Genomic DNA, 18272 nt, shown 5'->3' on the forward strand with positions numbered 1-18272 from the left:
AGAAGAAGAAAAGGCTTCATTTTGAAGGGGTGTTTGTGGGACTTAAGTGTTTCATGTCTCAAATCTACTTCTACAAGAGAATAAGTTTAATCATGTTATTCAAATGTCCATAATCTCTATTTCTGTTTATTCTTTTGGAGACTGAAAATGTGCTTGTAAATTTATGGCAAGACTTTATGGATGCTTTAAATTTCCATGTTTGGTAGGTTCTTTTTACAGACTCCCACAAGTTTTCATCTTTTATCACATTTTGTTTGTTAATGTATATCTCAGTTTTACTTTTTCTAGTTTTTCTTCTGCACAAATAAAGAATTCAAAAACTAAACTAATCAAAGCAGCTGTGCAGATGAGCCGGCCGATTGGCTGTCTTGTAGAGCAGTTATTTTCAGGTGCACTGGGCACTTGTCATTTTCATGATGCAAATAAACAACAGCTTTCCAAAGTTGTGTAGAACAATAAACAATTAGGATTTGGGTTTAGCTTTTCTCTGTAATCGGAGGATTGCTTGGGTTAATCCCTCTTTCGTGGTTCTGACTCTAAATTCCAGAAATGCAAGCTTTGATGTTAAAAGCTGGGGCCAAAATAGCAACGATATTCATTTCTTAATTTGATGTTGTACATAGTGTAAAGGCAGTAGTGAAATGTGAGGAAATCCGTCAACTCACATACTTCACCACAGGACTGAGGTAGCTTCCTACTTCCCTCCAATGTTACATTGCTTTCTTATTCTTTTTCTTGCAGAGGAAAGAAATCAACTTAATAACCACTTTCAAGTCAAATATCTAATAAATCATTTATACCACAATGCTTTGGAGTGATGTGACTACTAGGGATTGGTATGGATACTTCTAAAATAAAAACTTCATTTGCGATTATGCCCATGATAGCTTGGCTTACTTAAAGGTGCACTATGTAGTTTTGGTAAATAAATTTGAATGTTGGAGAAGTGTACAGATTCCATGGTATATGTTCATAACTCTATAGATAAACTGTCCTCAGAGGAAAATTTGGTCCCTGTAAGTTTGAAGATAAAATGATACGCGAGAAGAAATGGTGGGGGGAGGTGAGAGACCGTAACTCTCCTGGTAGCTTTTAAGCTCTAAATAATGTTCCAGGGACTGTTTTTTTTTTAAATTTAAGTAAAGTTTGTGTATTCAGTTCAGAAACCATAGCATGAAATTATTTCACAACTTTCAGATTTCACCACCAAAACTCCATAGTGCACCTTTAATTAAAAAATAAAAATAAAGAGAAAATTGAAGAACACATGGGTTTTAAAAAATATATTTAGGACTCATTTTATTGTTGAGGTGGGAAATTAATCTGTGCGTAGGAAGCAAAGTTTTGAATTTTCATCAGTTTAGTCATTGCTGGTGTGGGGTTACATGGCATTTGCCCTGTTGGTAATCCAAACGAAAGCTCACACCTGGGACACCCTATACGTCTGAGCAGCGCCTCGCCACAATGCTGTTACTCTCGCTGTGCTTGTTCAGGCCAGCAGGGGCACCAGGGAGTTAATGACTGTTTACGATTAGGGGCGCTATAGGGGCTGGATGGATTATGAACAGCAGGAGCTAAGGATTTATGACGCAATAACAAATAATTCTACAGAAAATGCTGTTTCATTATCCAGAGTAAAGAATTGTAATGCGTGTTATCTTGTTAACTACCATGTTGGATACACAGGAACAAATCAAGCGCCATCAATAATGTGCTATATATCCTGAACAAATCAAATTCATCAGCACACAGAAACACTAATTGATTTATACAATGCCAAAATTTTAAGCATAATCAACTGTAGAAGTTAGTTAGAATTCAATGTGCTGGTTGATAAGGCCGTCATATCTTAAATTAAAAAAAAAAAACATCTCCTACCCACTCCCTGCTAGCTAAAGGGTGGCTAAAGTTACCCAGTGTTAGGCACATACATGAAAAAACACAACCTACTTTGAACTCAAGGCGCAAACTTATGCTCTTGAATGCAGTTCGTTCATTAAGTCTTTTTCTTCAACCTTCTCCTTGTCTTCATTATATACTGTATATATATATATATGTTCAGATATCTGCCACACTAGCAGTTAGCATCCACGTTGCTCCAATTTGAACGGTCTCATTATTTTCAAAACCGACATCATCCACTTCCCTTCTCCAAACGAATCATAATTCGAAAATTTGCTTTGAACTAGCATTGTATCTCCCTTAACTCTTTCCAGTCTGTGTATTTCAATCAGAGCTGCACTGACAAGAACAATCAAAAAGCAGTCTATGGTTCAGATATTCAAACGTACCTAGCACAAGAAAGGCTCAGGTAAGAAAAAAGAAAAAGCCCTTTGCGACTTCGTTCCCACTGTTCACAGATTTGCAATCTGTAATAATAAATTTACAAACAACTTATACTAATTTATACAACTAATTTTTTCAAGGCCTAGATGAGAAATTGTTTTGGATTGTCTCATAAAACAATTCAGATAAATTAAAGGGGAGATACTATGAATATTATGAATCCACTTTTACAGTGACTTTGAACTGTGGGTAACCTGAGTGTCTACCGACCCACAAAATGTGAAATAAACCCATCCAGTCCTTAATTTGTGGTCTGCATAAGTCTACAAAACAGAGAAAAGTGCCCAGTTTTCACCTTGTGATGTCACAGTGGGATTTTGATAAAAAAATAAAAAAATAAAAAAATAAAAACATCCCCTCCCCTGATAGCTCCACCCACGGACTCCTTTGCATTTAAAGAGACAAACACACCAAAACGCAGCGTTTTGAGAGAGCTGGTTTATACAGGGTCACAAACCTCCTCTGAGGCCTGATTCATGTTATATTTTAACCAAAGCACAGCACAGATGTTTCATTTATATATAATATGTCCTCTTTAATAGAATATCATGAGACTCCACTGTTCATGTTTAGTCTGTTGCTCGTGTGATGTCAGGGTTTGACCGCTGGAGGGCGCTTCATCCGCACAGGAGCCCGATGTGCGACACTGACACTCTTCCCCCGGAGGTTTTATGGGGACCCGCTGAGAGGCGGCTGGTGGCTGGTGGTCATAATGTCGGGCAGAAAGCCTCGGTCTGTGGCAAACCCCCTGGAGTCTGCGATCACTACGCCGGGGGAAAGGATCCTGAAAGAATGCCACAGTCTGTATGTCGACAGCGAAAACGGTAAATATTCAACAACCAGGTTAAAACGAGCCAACCTTTCAAGTTGGTGAAGACCATGCAGCAGAAACAAGCAAGCCTAGTTGTGCTGTTATATAACTTTGTGGATCAGTTAGACTCTGAAGTTTGAGATGGTGTTAAAAGTGAAAGCCTGTAGGTATGAGGTGGGGACTTGTTGGTGGTCTGCAGCAGCTGTCGGGTCACTGATAACATTGATAACTGAGGCTTTTCTGCAGCCTGCAGCAGGGCAGCGCCTCAACTCTGTCAGGTAACACCCCTGCACCATGTTGTATGGCAAACTGTTGAGCCCAGAGGGGCTAGGACTGAACCAACAACATGTCTCTTTTGTGTGCTGGAAGGTGTACAACAATACGTCTTTTATACTGTGAAGTTCACTGAGCGTTTCAGAGCTCAGAGTCAATGAGGAGCCGCACTGTGTCCTGTCTAACTTTTACACTAATATTGTTACAGTAGCTGCATTATACAGTTGATCATCAAACCACTTCTTTTTTTTTTTTGTCAAGTATTAAGCTAATTATGAGTTCGTTTTGGATATGTGACAAAATGTATTTTTGTTTCTTTACTCCCCTATGTCACTTCACTGAATATATTGAGGTTGTAGACAAGAGGAACATTTAAGGGTGTCACCTTGGGCTTGTAGAAATAATGATCCAAAATATCCCCCAAAACACCAGATCAATAAAAAAAAACACATGATCATTCCATGTGAGTTATGACAATAAACATTTGTTGCAGCCCTTGTCATGGTTAACTAACACAAGAGAAAGAAACGGGTTTGTATGATTTTGAGCGTTCTTGACTACAGTTTCACCTTTGACTGACACTCTTAACAGGTAATATAAAACTTCATTTCAGGAAGTTTTCTGGAAATGATTAAGAGGCACAAACTTAAAAAAAAGTACGATTTATTCAGATGCCAGTATGGGCTGCCTTACAACTCTGAAATAACCATTCAGCAAACTGGTTTCATTGCACAGCTGTTAGATTTTCAGTATATCACTCTGGTATAGCATCTCTAAACCTTATCCAGGATTTCTTACAAGTTCAGGGATCAATGTAGAAGGAAAAAAAAGCAAAAAACATCTTGAGTAAATGGGCATTTTTCTAAATGCTTCTCATTATTATATATCTTTTTAGATATAATGTTGATTAAATGTCCGTATAGGGACAAACAATGCTACTTCACAGAGATCAAGGTGATGTCTTCGAATATGGGTCATGTCAAAACTATTGCTGAATTACCATTTATTCATATAAATTGATTTATGGCAAAGGAAGGCAGCACATTTGTATCTGAAGCTGTACATGTGTGGCAGTATTTTCACCGTTTTTACTTGAAGAATAACTCAAGTAAATCAAAATAGTCAACAGTTACTTTGCTGTCTACAAAGATGTATTGAGCACCCAGTAGTTCTCTTTTCTTATGTGTATATAGTTGATGTAACACATTGCATTGTGATGATGCAACTTTAACTTCTCCATGCCCTGCTTATTGTGTGTTCATGTTTTTGTGTGTTTTCAGGCCTGGTGAAGATTGCCAGCAGCCTGGGAGTGTGTCTCCTGCCTCCCAGGAAGAAGATAATAGTGATGATAATGGGTAACCATTCTGCAGGGAAGAGCTCCTTCATTAACTGGTAAAACATTTCTCTTTTGATGGGATCTGTGGCCTTTAGGAATTAAATGCTACACTCGAGTCATTGAGGGATTTGCTATCATTTAAGAAACCGTGATGCTGTTTAAATAAGTAGCTTATGTTTTATTTTTTTGATATTGCAGCACTCAGTTGAAGGGAAATATTTACGCTCTAGTGTTGAGTTTTACGATAATCAACATTTGCATGAGAATAAAAACATACTGGGCGGTTGTGGCTCAGTTGGTAGAGTCATTGACTCTCAACCGGAAGGTTGAGGGTTCAATTCCCAGCTGAGTAACGTGTCCTTGGGTAAAACACTTAATGTGGCGGTGTATGAATGGGATTAGTTACTTCTGATGGATGATACTACATAGCAATCACTACCATCAGTGTATGAATGTTATACTCTTATTTTATGCAAATACTTTAGATGTTTATCCTGACAGTTCTCAAGTTTAGTTCTGAGATCTGACAGATTGGAGAGGACAAGAAAGTCTGTTTGTTCTGAGTTCAAATCACTCTTCAACAAGTCCTCTTATTAATAAACTGGTCTTTTTAAAGTGATTAAACATTTTTTAGTTTAATAGATGTTAAACCAATTGACACGCTGTGATAAATGACAGATTGCTGTATTCATGCATTGAAGCTTCCCTTTTCGATGTAAATGAAAAGTAAATAAGACAGTCAGACAGTTGGACAAAATGAGCAATATGAAGATGTCAATTTGTACTCTTGCACTGTGAATACAAGATGAAAGGAACAAATGGTTGCTGCAGCTGTCTTTGATGTGGATTGCTGTGGTTTCAGGTACGTTGAAGAGCACATACAGAAAGCTGGCGTCGCCATCGAAACTCAGGGCTTCACGTTCATCACAAGTGGTCGTAAAAGAGAATCACTGACGGTAAGAAGAGCAACCATCACTTCTAATGACAGACTTAATATGCAACGTTATTAAAAGCTTTTACACAGATCGACCAACTTATGCATGAAAACACAACAAGCAGCTTTATTTTGCATGCTTCAATTTCATTAATTGTGTTCTTGACTGTCGCTAATTCATATTCAGTTTAGTTCTTGACTTGCAATCTGAAGTTGTAGTCCGATATATGTCCGATGTCAGCCTTTATGCAGTCAGTGGTGATTTCTCTTTCTGTAGGCTGCTCCAATAAGAGGCTTTGAATAGAAACACACACACACACACACACACACACACACACAGAGCAGAAGGATTATCTCCTACATACAGAAAAATCTTTAAGAACGTGCACTGAGCTTGAGTGCAAAGTATTGAGAAAGGAAAGCATACTCCGTTGTAACTTAGACTAGCTGCACATAAACATTTATCTCACCATGTGACTGTCTTTGTTTTGTCACTCTTTCACAGGGAAATGCAACGCTGCATCTCTACCCTCACTTTCGGCCACTCCTTGAGTTTAAAGGTGAGTCTTTTCTTCATGTTTCAGCATCAGAAACGTCTTTTTAAAGTGCATGCTAGTCCTATGCTAAAACTCATTCTTGATTAGGAGCCGCTTTATGTGAATTTGCCTTGAATACTGAAACCAGCTTGTTTTCTCCTCTGCTGTGTTGTTAAGATCAGCACCGCAGTAAACCCCCATATCAAGCTTACAAATAAGCCGTATACAGTGACAGCCGTTTGCTGTATGTATACAGTGCTGGGATCTCTTCTCTTTCTCATACAGCTGTCTGCTGTTCATGAGAGGAGCTGTTGGGATGTTTGGAGGTATTATGACTGGATTTCAGTGTTTTTCTCACTTACTCTCTTTAAACACATCAAACAAATGATCACCAATGTAATGGATGCACCGTCTTCTACTTTAAATAATGATTCATATAGTATCCAGAGAGAAATTAAGAGGGATAGAGAGAGAGAATGAGAGAAACAACTCCAGCTCTCAGAGGGACACTGTGGAAAGCTCCATGCTGCACACCAGCTCTCTCCAGGCTCACCACCAGCTACCTGTGCTTTACTCAACGTCCTGCCAGTGCCCTGTCAGCGTACACTGCATCACTGCAGGGTCCCTCTTTGAGCTGGATCACCTTCTTTCTATCTGTTTCTCTCTTTTCTTTCTCTCTCTCTCTCTCTCTTTCTCTTTCTCTCTGCAGTTTATTGTTCGACACTTATAACTGAATCCACACTTTCATTCAGTTCGTTTATCATATTCAGAATCAAACTACAATGATGACTGGATACTATACAAATCAGTTTAACATAGTTTAAGGCAGGGGTGCGGCCCTTGAGGGGATTTTTTGTGGCTTGTGACTTCAAATGAAGAATCAGAAGATTTTGGTCCGAGGCCTTGATTGAGATTGGCACATTATCTTAGTTTTCTTTTTCATGTTAACAAGGGCTGAACAATATTCCTAAAATAGAAAATGTTCAGTAACATGTATGTTGTTGTTTTTTTTAAATCTACAGCTTTTACTATTTTCCACATTTTTTTGTAAACTATGAAAAAAAACTTATGCAAAGTTTTTGCAAACAAGCGGACTGTTGTTTAACCGTTTAATGACCTGAGCTAAATGCAGAAAGCTTTCCTTTTATTAAAGGGTTTCTTTAGCGAGCCTTTTGATTCTGATCTACAAAGCCTTCCTATTTTTACAAACTATATTTTAAAAAACAAAACCTGTGGCCCGCGAGCGATTCTAACACGACAATTTTGGCCCGCAAAAAAAAAAGTTTGGACGCCACTGGTTTAAGGAAATGTATCAAAAAATTGTCAAAAAGTATTTTTTAAGCCCAGGATTTAAAAGATGACTTTTTTTTGGGATGAAAGAAAACCCTGTTTCATCCTTTCTTTCTTTTTTTTCTCTTGTTGTTGTTAAATCATCTTTAATATGTTAAAAAAAGAACTTCAAAGGGTTATTTTTTCAGCCTGATATGTGCTGCCCCCATCTGGTCAAAGAATACATTATGGAGGCTTGTGATCTGTTAAGCATTACCAAAAGCATTATCATTATGAAGCATGATGTTTCATTTGAGATAGTTGCAAATGAGGTTAAGTGTTCACAACATTAATTCATCACCTCAGTCATAAGACCCTAACACTGTCTGCAGCTTATCCAGTACGTATTTGGTGATAGTTTGATGTGTTTACACGGAGTAGGCGGTAAGAATATGGAAATCATATTTTAATATACAAACAAATTCAATGTGACTTGATTAATAATGATTACATGTGCTGCCTGAGAGTCAGCCAAACCACAGAATGTAGTGTCTGAACCAAGAGCACGGTTCATACTGTAGGTCCTATATATGTTCTCTGTGCTATATGGGCACATATATGTGCTATATGGGCACCTGTCATTTGCTGAGTGTGGCCTCATTTTGAATGGTGTGCTGTCAGTTCACAGCAATCTCACATTAGTCAACTTTAAGCTAATAAAAAGGTTTAAAATGTCTCTTTAAAGCCCAAAAGACACAAGATTCTATCACAATGTATTCAGTTTGCCAGCCACAACAAGTAACAAACCAAAGTATTTATGGGGTGCACATGACAGGACTCATTTCTCCAGATGGAGCTGGTATCTCTTAACATTATACTGTACCCCTGGTTATTTTCCTGTATGGCCTGGTTACTAATTAAGATGAAAAGCCCTGATGTGTGTGGGTTACACAGGCGACCCAGCTAATACAAAAAGCTTGAGTGAGGTTGCTTTTCACATAAAGTAAGCTCAATTTAAAGTCACAGTGAGAAACCTTCAGTTTGTGCTGACTTTGCCCCCCTGTCCCCCATGTGGACGGAGTGGTTTCTCTTGTTTCTTTGCTGGTTTTGTTCCTGGAATGTAGAAGTTGTCTTGTGATTTCATATCACCCTCTGTAAATGTTTGCTGCGTCCAAAAAGGATCAATTCGTCTGACTCCATCCCCCATGGCAGTGGTTTTAGGCATTAATGATAAAAGCATAGAAATATGGATCTTGTCACATGAATATTCAGAAGCATCAGGAGTTATCTGTTTCAAAACAAATACAAAACTCCTCACATAGGAGCATTAAAACATGTCCTCCACCATGTGCTTTCTTATGACTATTTATTTATGTTATTGCTTATCCCATGTCTCTCGTGATTTAAGCTTTCACTCTGATGACTCAACGCTGAGTCATTCTTTGACGTGTCAAGTTTTTACCTTTTAATTCAGAATCCTGCTCCCCTCCTGTTACATCTGTGCAAGTAGTTTCTGAGATGTGATCCCTGTTGAGATTCCTCTCACATGGAAGAAAGTGTGACATGATTACAGCACATTGTGCCTAGACTATCGCTCTCAGCTCGCTGTGCAGCAGCAGCAGTGATCTGAAGCTTCTGGATGTTGAGGTGGTCGTGAGGAAGAGTCTGGGTGTGCCTTCTGTCTGAGGGGGAGGGGAGCAATGTGTGTGTGTGTGTGTGTGTGTGTGTGTGTGTGTGTGTTGACAGTTTAAGTGTGGAGAGCGAGGGTTCACTGGGTGCGGACTGGGAGCGCTCACGGTATGGCTTGTGAGTCACACGCCCCATCGACAGCAGTGCAGTGGAGTCAGGAGGAGCTGCTGAGAAATGTCACAGCCGTTAGAGACGCCTCAGCCCCGACTTCAGCAGCAGCAGCAGCAGCAGCAGCAGCAGCAGCTCTACACCGCAGGCCTGACACTTGCACAACATCACCCATCTACAGCTGGAAATCTTCTTATCTGAAGCTCATCTCTGCCTCTGAAAATCCACTCTATCAGGAAATTGTTCACCTGTCACAGCAGCTGAGGATGACTCATCAAAAAAGCAGCGTTTATATTTATGTGGGAGTAGCAGCTGATTTTACAGTTTGTTCTCTTTCGGGATGTGCATGGAAGTACTTTTTAATGTCATTCCAGGCTTAGCATGAAGGACGTGTAACTCTGTATTTTTGTCTTAAACTTTGCAACCTGTTGTCATGAGGTCAGGCTGCGTGAGAGTTTTAACCTCACAGGTGAAATGTCTAATTTTGTTTGTATGTGGTTGTTTTCTATGCCCTTGCACTTAAGTGAAATGTGCATTGTGTCTTGTTTGAACTGTTTGTCCAACACGTTCTTTTTTTAGTCTTGGTCAATGCAGCATTATGGCAGCCTTTGCCCTTTTCCTCGTGTATGAGATCTCCAGCGTAGCCTTCTCAGTTACAGCCACTTGAGGAACTTAGCACGCATGGCAAGCATCGCTCTCTTCGCTTCACTTTTAAAGAAAAAAAGCCTGGCATGTGTTGTATTTCTTTCATGGGTTGTGTTAAGATGCATGCATGTGTATATTTTAAATGATTCTGAAGAGGGAAAGTAAAGATTAGCAGCCTTCTAGAGAGCGAATGAAAGGATTTCTCCATCTAATGTTTGATGCATGAAAGCAACAGCCATCCTGTCGCCTTTTGCACAAAGTAATATCTAAATATTGCAAGACAATTGGAATATACTTCTAGGAGGTGTTGAAAGAAGCATATGCGTTGATGATGTGTCCATGCTGATGTAAGAAAAACATAAGGGAATGCTAATGTGCTCCAGCAGCAGCAGCAGCTTTGCTCTCTGCAGTACAATGATGTGATTTGTGCTGCCTGTTAACACCTGCCTCCTCCTATGAAACAGCCTCAGTCTCATCCCGGGCCTGTATGTATGTGTGGGGGATGTGGAGCAAAGATGAGGTTGTGTGTTGGTGGATGTGGGTGGGGTTTATTCTGTTCATAGTTGGTGTTTGTCTGAATAGTGATCCTGTTCTGGTGCTCAGACTCAGGGTTTCAGGGGGACCTGTATGTGGCTTGCTTTGGTGTCTCGTAACCTCACAGTGCGTTGCCTCACAGTCGTTCTTCACTGGCTAGCTTTATGTCCCACGCCCCACGCTAAAGCTGCCAGTTGAAGAGCTGTTGTGTGTGTAACCATGACAACAGATCAGCGCAGAGGGAACTGTGAAAAAACACATTAGTTATTAATGTTTTTAAGCTTTCGATTGGACATTTTATCAGTTAGGGTGTGGCCTACTGCCAGACGTTCTCCCATGTGTTCGTGCATCTACGTAGTACGATAAAGTACATGATCTTATCTCGGATCATTCAGTACATTTTGCGATTTAAAATACAAATGCACACTTCCGGAAAAACGCAAGCATTGAAGTCGAGAACAGTTGAAAGTGTTCTTGATCTTTAGTGTCACCGTCCTCCCTCAGGGGTTCAAGTATTGACCGCACTGCGGCTTCCAGTAGCACACAGTAATACAGTCATTAGAGGTGACAGCTTCCTGCAGGGACTCAGCTTTTATTTCATCATCAGTGTTCTATTATGAGTTTATCCCGAGGGAAGCACCTGCACACACGCACTGTTTGTGTTTATTCCAGGTGTTACGGACTATCTGTCTGCTGAGATCTCCACCTCCAAACAGAAGAAGTTCAGTCTGGTTACATTTGTGGACACGCCGGGTTTGGTGGACGGGGACATGGTCTACCCTTTTAATGTCAACAGTGCCATCACTTGGCTAGGTATGTCTTTGCATCTGTAAGTGTCACTTTCTACTCTAAAGCAATTTTTGTCTCTCTAATGGATGTCTTTTTTTCTTTTTTTGGTGCAGGTGAACAGTCTGATTTGGTGTTTGTGTTCTTCGACCCGATGGGTCAGGCGCTCTGCAAGCGCACACTCAACATCGTGGAGCAGCTGAGTGAGAAATGTGGAGACAAACTGCTGTTCTATCTCAGCAAGGCAGATGAAGCCGGGAAGGAAACGGACAGGCAGGTTAGTCCAATGATCATGTGTCTTTTTAAAACAAATGGATTTGATCTTGTAAAAATTTAAGTTAACCTCAATAAAATGTCCTTGTTTTTTTTTCTCAGAGGGTAATGATGCAGATAGTCCAGGAACTGTGTCGCCGTCCAGGTCTTAACAAATGTGGTTTTGATATGCCTACTATATACATACCCAACCCACAGAAGGTAAGACTGTTTGCTTGCTTAATGTTTCTGTGATTGATAGTTAACATTTTGAGATTGTCTAGTTTGTCATGGCATCTGAAAAAAACTGTGTCTGCCAAGAAAAGAAAGTATCAAATACCAGGATGCACTTGTTTCACTTACCGGTACTTACTTGACTTTTATTTCTTACAAGCAAGAGCCTTCCCCCATATGACTAAGTAGAGAAACACGTCTCCTTCTTTAAAGCTTTTAGAGCAATACACTTCAAGTTTATGCATGTGGCCTCACTCCAGATGTGATTGGAACGCTTGTAATTGGACTGAGAATCCAATCCTTCCTTATGTATTTCCCATATGACTTACATATACATCCATGAAATGATCCTCATCCCTTAACTTATTCATACATATCCATTTTGTACACAAAAATACATTAAAGGGATACTTCAACCATTTGCATTAAGCTTTGTATCGTTAGAAACCTGGTAGTATTTTTGAATGGTCGTGCATCCCGCCCTCATTTTCCCCTGAGATGGGAAATCTTTGTATTTTTATGTCTGAAAAGGAGCTTCCAGTGATGCAAAAATCGTCATTTTGTGTCACTGGAAGCTGTTGCGGTTAGCGGGGTGAAACTACAATGCTCGTTCAACCTATTTCCTAGTTCGACCACTGAAGCTACAGACCAATCACAGATCAGTGGGTGGGAACTCACTCCCAGAATCGAAACGTAACGTCTGCCATATTGCTTGGAAGCTATGCTAACAGGCCGGGGCCACCGCTGGCCTCAGCAGCCGAGAAACAAAACCAGCCTGTCAGCAGCAACCGTCTCGCCGCTATATTGCTATATTGCTGGACGGCGCCGGCCGCTGCCAGCTCAGCAGCAGAGACATAATGCCTGCCTGTCGGTGGCGGTGAGGACAAGGAGCCCGGGCCGGCTCGAGCTGGGGTGGACTGGTAGTGTTGGTGCTCTCACTGTTTGCCTATGGACACAGACATAGAGTCTGTTTTCTGCCAGGAATTTCCAAAATACCGATTCCATCTGGAAGAAATCTCTGAATCAGTTGAGGAAACGGCCTTATGTGTTGAAGTAAACATGTCTCTAAACCTGACCTTAGTGGGAGTGGCCTGCGGTGCTGTGCATTCTGGGATTTGGTGTCTCTCATCCACATGAGTCAAAAAGACACTTTCTGCCTTTTCACGGCCAAGAAGGCACCAACTTCAAAATGTATTTCACATTTCTACTACATCTATGACCCAATGTCAGTACAGTTCATTTTTCAGCGGGTGAAGTATCCCTTTAATAAGTATCCCTCACAAGACAGGAGCCTTTTTTTTTCTTTTCTTTCTTTTCCTCTTTTAGACGTCAGACCGGGTCTGATCTCAGGTCAGGATTTAAAGCTCTCTGCTTCCTTTGGGGTTGAACTGCCATTGATTGCTTTTGAATGTAAATTCTCCGTTCCAGGTTTCCTGGTGGCTCCTGATGGCTGGAACAGCATGATTAATTTTGCAACAAGATGAATGAGAGATTTATCTACTCGGGGGGGGGCAGGGGTTGTAAACCATGGCCCCGGATCAGCCACCTTTTACATTTTCAGCTCCAGTCTTGAATTATTGCTGCACCATCTTGTGATCTACAACCACAAAGCTCCACCACTGATGGTAGATTTGTGCGTTCCTGCAGAAGTCCAATTTATTCTTGTTGAGCGAGTGCAGCTTAACTTCCTGCAGAGTGACCAAAGCGTCAGTCAAAACACCCTCAGGATTAGAGTTAGAAGCAGCATTTGTTGTCAAAGCTTCCAGACCTTTCCTTTTTGAGATACACATCTGAACATGTTTGAACAATTATTCCAAAGAGGATGCTGTTGTTGTTGTTCTTTTCTTTTCATTCAGTCCTTTACAACTTCAATAAAATAACAAATCGGTCCTTAGAAAACAAATGATGAGAAAAATAGAAACTCTCCTTTATGTTGTAGAAAACTGTTTTCTTGCTCAACAATATCAGTACAAACAGTATGATGGGTTTGGATTCAGAATGAAAGACACCAGTGTTTTTCTTTGATCAAGTTTAAACCCTTTGGCGTTGTGACCAAACTTTATCCTTTAGTCCAGAAAACCAGAAGGATCTCAACACAAAGATACACCATAAAATAAAAGTACACTGACGGTCTCTGCCCTGGTATTTGAAGGTTTAATATGGTTTTGTGATTATATATTGAATGTTTCCTTTATAAAAAAATCAAGTAAAAAATAAAATAAATCATGCACTTTTTCCTGTGTTTTCCAGCCGAGCCGCTGTGTGAACCAGATCGATGGAGTGTGTCAGACCATCGAGAAGACCATAAACCAGGCTGTTCAGAAGACTTTGGATCAGCTGGAGAAAGACTGTGACCTTATCTGTTCCACGATCAGCAGCAGAATTGAGAAAGACAGGTTTGACTCTCGACATACAGCACGCCGTGTTTCACTGTGTTCAGGCTACAACTAAAGCTAATTAACCCTGATGCAAGATGCCTCCTGCAAAGCCGGAGATAAGAGTCGACAGATATTACTCTCTGCAGAAAATGTGATATTAAAACCAGATTTCTTTTGTGCGCATGCAGGGCTGACGCGACGCACAACAAAAGCGTCCGTCTTCACTCGTTCCTCTGTGGGGCACTGGGTATTGTCCTCCCTACCCTCTTCATCCTCAGCTTCATTGTGAACACCATCTCCAAAGAGCAGCTGGATGAGCTGCTTGGTGAAGGGCCGGCTCAGACGGTTTCCATCTTCACAGTGAGTCACACTGGCAATATTTTTTTTTTTACACCTTACAGATAACGTCACAGTAGATTGTCATTTCATTTCATTGTGAACCAGGGTCTCTGTGTGTCTATTCAACATGTATCTCTCAGGGAATAGTGATGTTTTTATGGGACTGGATACCAGAAGATGGACAAGTTGTGTTTGTCCTCATCTTTGGAGCTTTTTGCTACCTTCTGCTGTTCCTAGCAAAGTACTTTGCAGGGTGAGTGTTAAAGTACAAACAGACACAAAACTGTGTTATTGAAACACCAAACATAGATTTGCTTTGCTTGTTGGTTTTGAAGATGATCTGTCCCCCCACCCCCCCAAGTTCACTGAATATGTTTTTAAACTGTTGATCAAATAAATAAGCCATTTAATGAAATAACTGTAGGATATTAGAGATGTGAACTCTTTTTAAAATTCTGAACCATCGATTAATTGAGGGAATCATCCTCAGGTGAATCAATGACAAATATATAAATTGAAGCACAACTTGTGATGGCCATTTGGTTCAGGACCAGCTTATTAAAGCAGGTTACTTAACATTAAATACTGATCTTAAATGATATACATCTTTGCCTCTTAGACAAATGTGTCAAGCTGTAGATCACACAGACACACACTCACAAATACACAGATAATGATTCTTGAAATGCTGAGTGAACATTTTTGTGATGCTCTTCATTCTCAGCCGGGGGAATAAGACTCTGACGAAGAAGGAGAAGAAGTTGATGGCAGAGTACAATGAATATATCCAGGACATCGTCAAAACAAAGAAGGTTAGATTTTATTCTACTATGCCATGTCTAATATTAGGGATGTAACGCTACACTGATCTCACCATATGATACGTATCATGACACTGAGTTTACGATACCATTTAATCCAGATTTTCTCTGATTTTATAAATTTTGTAAATAAATTAAATTGATGTCAGGTTATGAAAAAATTAGGTTATTTCATTTAATTCTCTGCCAGTGAAAAAAACACAATATATACTTTTTTATTCTTGATTTGTATGTAATACTTTTGAACTATTCTTATTATAGTTACTAACAAACCAATTCATATTTTTTTCTAATAAAAAATGTATATGATAACGTCTTACGAAAGACCTTTTGGAAAAATGTATTTAACATAAACAAAATACTTTCACTGAGCTCCTGAAGGCTCAGGTAAGACAAAATAAAAAGCCAGTTGTAAATCTGTGCACTGCTTAGTATCAGTGACAATGGATTGCAATTTGTGGGCATGATTTTGTAAACTGTCCCGTAGGACTTGTTAACTGAGTGCACAGTTTGCAAAAATAGCAAAGTGTACACAGATTGCTTATCCATGTGCACAGTTTGCAATCCTAAAGACTGTAAATATTGGGCATGTATCAACAAATGTTTCTTTTATCTTTTCTTACCTGAGCCTTAAGAGTCTTTGTAGATTTTAGAACAAATCCCAAATCAGATAAATACACCTTTACAGTAAATACATCTATAGCACACATAATGAGAATCTGTTTAAATACACCGGTACAGTCTGTGTGTCCGACATTGAAGCACAGAAAGCTTTTGGAAGACACTGAACAACCGTCTTTTGATCGCCTAATATAAATGTACATCTTTTTTTGGGTCATTACAGCTGGCTCTAATGCGTTAATCATCGGACATAATCATTACATTAACAATACATGTAGTCATTTCAATATGTCTTGCCCTCGTTTGGGTGAGGGAAGTTTCCAATCTGCTTCCCAGCATATTTTATTAATATGTTCCTGGTGTCTCGAGCTCGCAACATAGCGCTGTGCTTTGTGCTGCATCATGTTAGTTGCGCTATTTTGTCATTCATCTGTCTTTTGCAGTGTTATTATATAATATATTTTTGGTTTAATCGATTTATATTGTCCATATTTTTATTGATTTTTAAGGTATTGTTACATTCCTTTAATATAGAAGTTGCTCATTTGTTGCTCAGCTGTTCATTTGTGATTTTGGACACATCTCACACAGTAAATTTTTCCTCCACAGGGGAAACTGTATGAATGGTACCTCCAGCAGTGCGCAGCCGAATATGACCTCTGACCCCTGGGTAAACTGGAGACTGTTTCAAGATGTGTGTTGAATGCCACATTATGTAACATTTGCTACTTATTATGGTTTCAGGTGGAATTTTTAAGACATGAGCATCCACCAAATAATGTGATGTTTATCCTTTCAGTTAGCAGGTGTTACCTCTAATGCTGCAGAGTTCACTGCCAACATTTCTCATCTCAAGAGTTTCAGTATTCAAAATCTCAAAAGGGCTTTTATACGTCAGTACAGGAGAAACTGTGATTGTAGTCGTTTGACAAAAAACTCAGAATGTGAATTTTTATAGCACAGTTATGTCAAACGTACACATTAGTGTTTGCAAAAGGATTTTTTTCTTAATCTCCAAAAGGAACTTGTGGCCAGCAAGTGTTTCTTCTAGGATGAAGCCTGTTCTTGTTGTCGTCTTGTTCCTCAAATCTCATCGCACCGTCCTGAAGTGGGTCATGTTGTGTGTGCAATATAAGAGAAGGTCCTATATATAGCAATACTACAACAGCTGATGCTCTGAAAACTTCCCGGGCATTACAGTCAAACTTTTTATCACATTGTTTTATATAAATAAGAGCTTTAAGCTGTCTCCTGCCTCCAAATATTCTCTGATCTACTGTTGTTTTTAAATATGAACAATGACTAGTGGTCATATGAACCACAGTCCATTATGTGATTGAAATACTTAATACAACAGTGAATTTAAACTGGTGAACAATAATGTCTATTTACAGCACTGATATGTATCTGCCAGTCCTCACTGAGCCTACTCATGTTTACAGTACCTACATGAAAAACTACTTTTAAGACTACACCACTATTCACTGCCTTCACTCCAATGTTTGTGCGTAGACAAATAATGTACACAAACTCTACGGCCTGAACACTATCAGTTTGTGTGGTGTGTGTGTAAGATGCTTAGAAAAGAGAATCATTTTATATGATGCTTCATTTATTTTTCAATTGTGTGTGACTTACCATATTCTGTCGACATCTTCCAAAAATTGTTCTTATAAGAAAGTTTGACTTACCTGGCTTTTCTAGAAATCTTTTTTTTTTTTGCCATTAAAGCCTCAAAGAAAGAAACATGTTATAAAGCTGCACGCTGTGCTCTTTCACATCCTTGAAACTTATAAAACATTTCCTATGACTTGTAAATTATTGTCTGTGGAGAATAAAATACGTAAAAACGTTAGTAGCATTGTTTGAAGACTTTTATTCCAAAGTTTAGTTTAAAAAAAAAAAAATGCCACCCCCAGGCTTCTCTTTTTTAAAAGACTTTGTCAAGCATTTTGGGATCATCAGCAGCATTTCAGGATGTAATCAATCATCATCAGCTCTACAGCCATTACAAGCAGTTGTGAACAAATATGAATGTGTCGGGGAGAAAAGATTCAAGCAAAAAACTCATTTCTAGTTGGAAAAAAAAACCCAAACCATAAAGCTCAGTTCCCTGAGTTAGTAACAAAGAATATTCCAGCTATGCCAAATGTCCTGAAGCTCCTATAAGAATCATCTAAAGGGGTTATCTGTTAGGAAGAAAAAAAAAACATGAATCTATTGAGCAAGCACTAGTATGTGATCAAAACACAATTATACTTAAATTTGTGCCATCTATGAGAAAGGCAGCCATTACAAAGAGGTAAGGTTGTAATCCTAGAAACTCTCATTTACTGTATAACAAATTAAAGCTTAGTGTG

At 39.3% G+C, this 18272-nt stretch overlaps 1 protein-coding gene across 1 annotated transcript; it reads left to right on the forward strand.

Moving 5' to 3' along the window:
* Nucleotides 1-2996: 2996 nt before the first annotated feature.
* Nucleotides 2997-17767, forward strand: si:dkey-98f17.5 (uncharacterized protein LOC569123 homolog). Its single transcript, XM_020649882.3, has 12 exons — nucleotides 2997-3170; nucleotides 4711-4822; nucleotides 5629-5722; nucleotides 6206-6260; nucleotides 11154-11294; nucleotides 11384-11544; nucleotides 11643-11741; nucleotides 14004-14149; nucleotides 14320-14491; nucleotides 14611-14723; nucleotides 15195-15282; nucleotides 16522-17767. Exons 1-12 carry the CDS (start codon nucleotides 3059-3061, stop codon nucleotides 16573-16575), a joined length of 1347 nt encoding a protein of 448 aa, XP_020505538.1. The 5' UTR covers nucleotides 2997-3058; the 3' UTR covers nucleotides 16576-17767.
* The last annotated feature ends 505 nt before the right edge of the window (nucleotides 17768-18272 follow it).

This window comes from Labrus bergylta, chromosome 2, assembly GCF_963930695.1.
Source record: "Labrus bergylta chromosome 2, fLabBer1.1, whole genome shotgun sequence".
NCBI classification, from domain to species: Eukaryota; Metazoa; Chordata; class Actinopteri; order Labriformes; family Labridae; genus Labrus; species Labrus bergylta.

Coding starts and splice junctions, on each gene's coding strand:
- si:dkey-98f17.5 (XM_020649882.3), top strand. CDS start 3,059: ATGTCGGGCAGAAAGCCTCGGTCTGTGGCAAACCCCCTGGAGTCTGCG. Junction 6,261..11,153: donor GCCACTCCTTGAGTTTAAAG/GTGAGTCTTTTC, acceptor TGTTTATTCCAG/GTGTTACGGACTATCTGTCT. Junction 11,295..11,383: donor CAGTGCCATCACTTGGCTAG/GTATGTCTTTGC, acceptor TTTTTGGTGCAG/GTGAACAGTCTGATTTGGTG.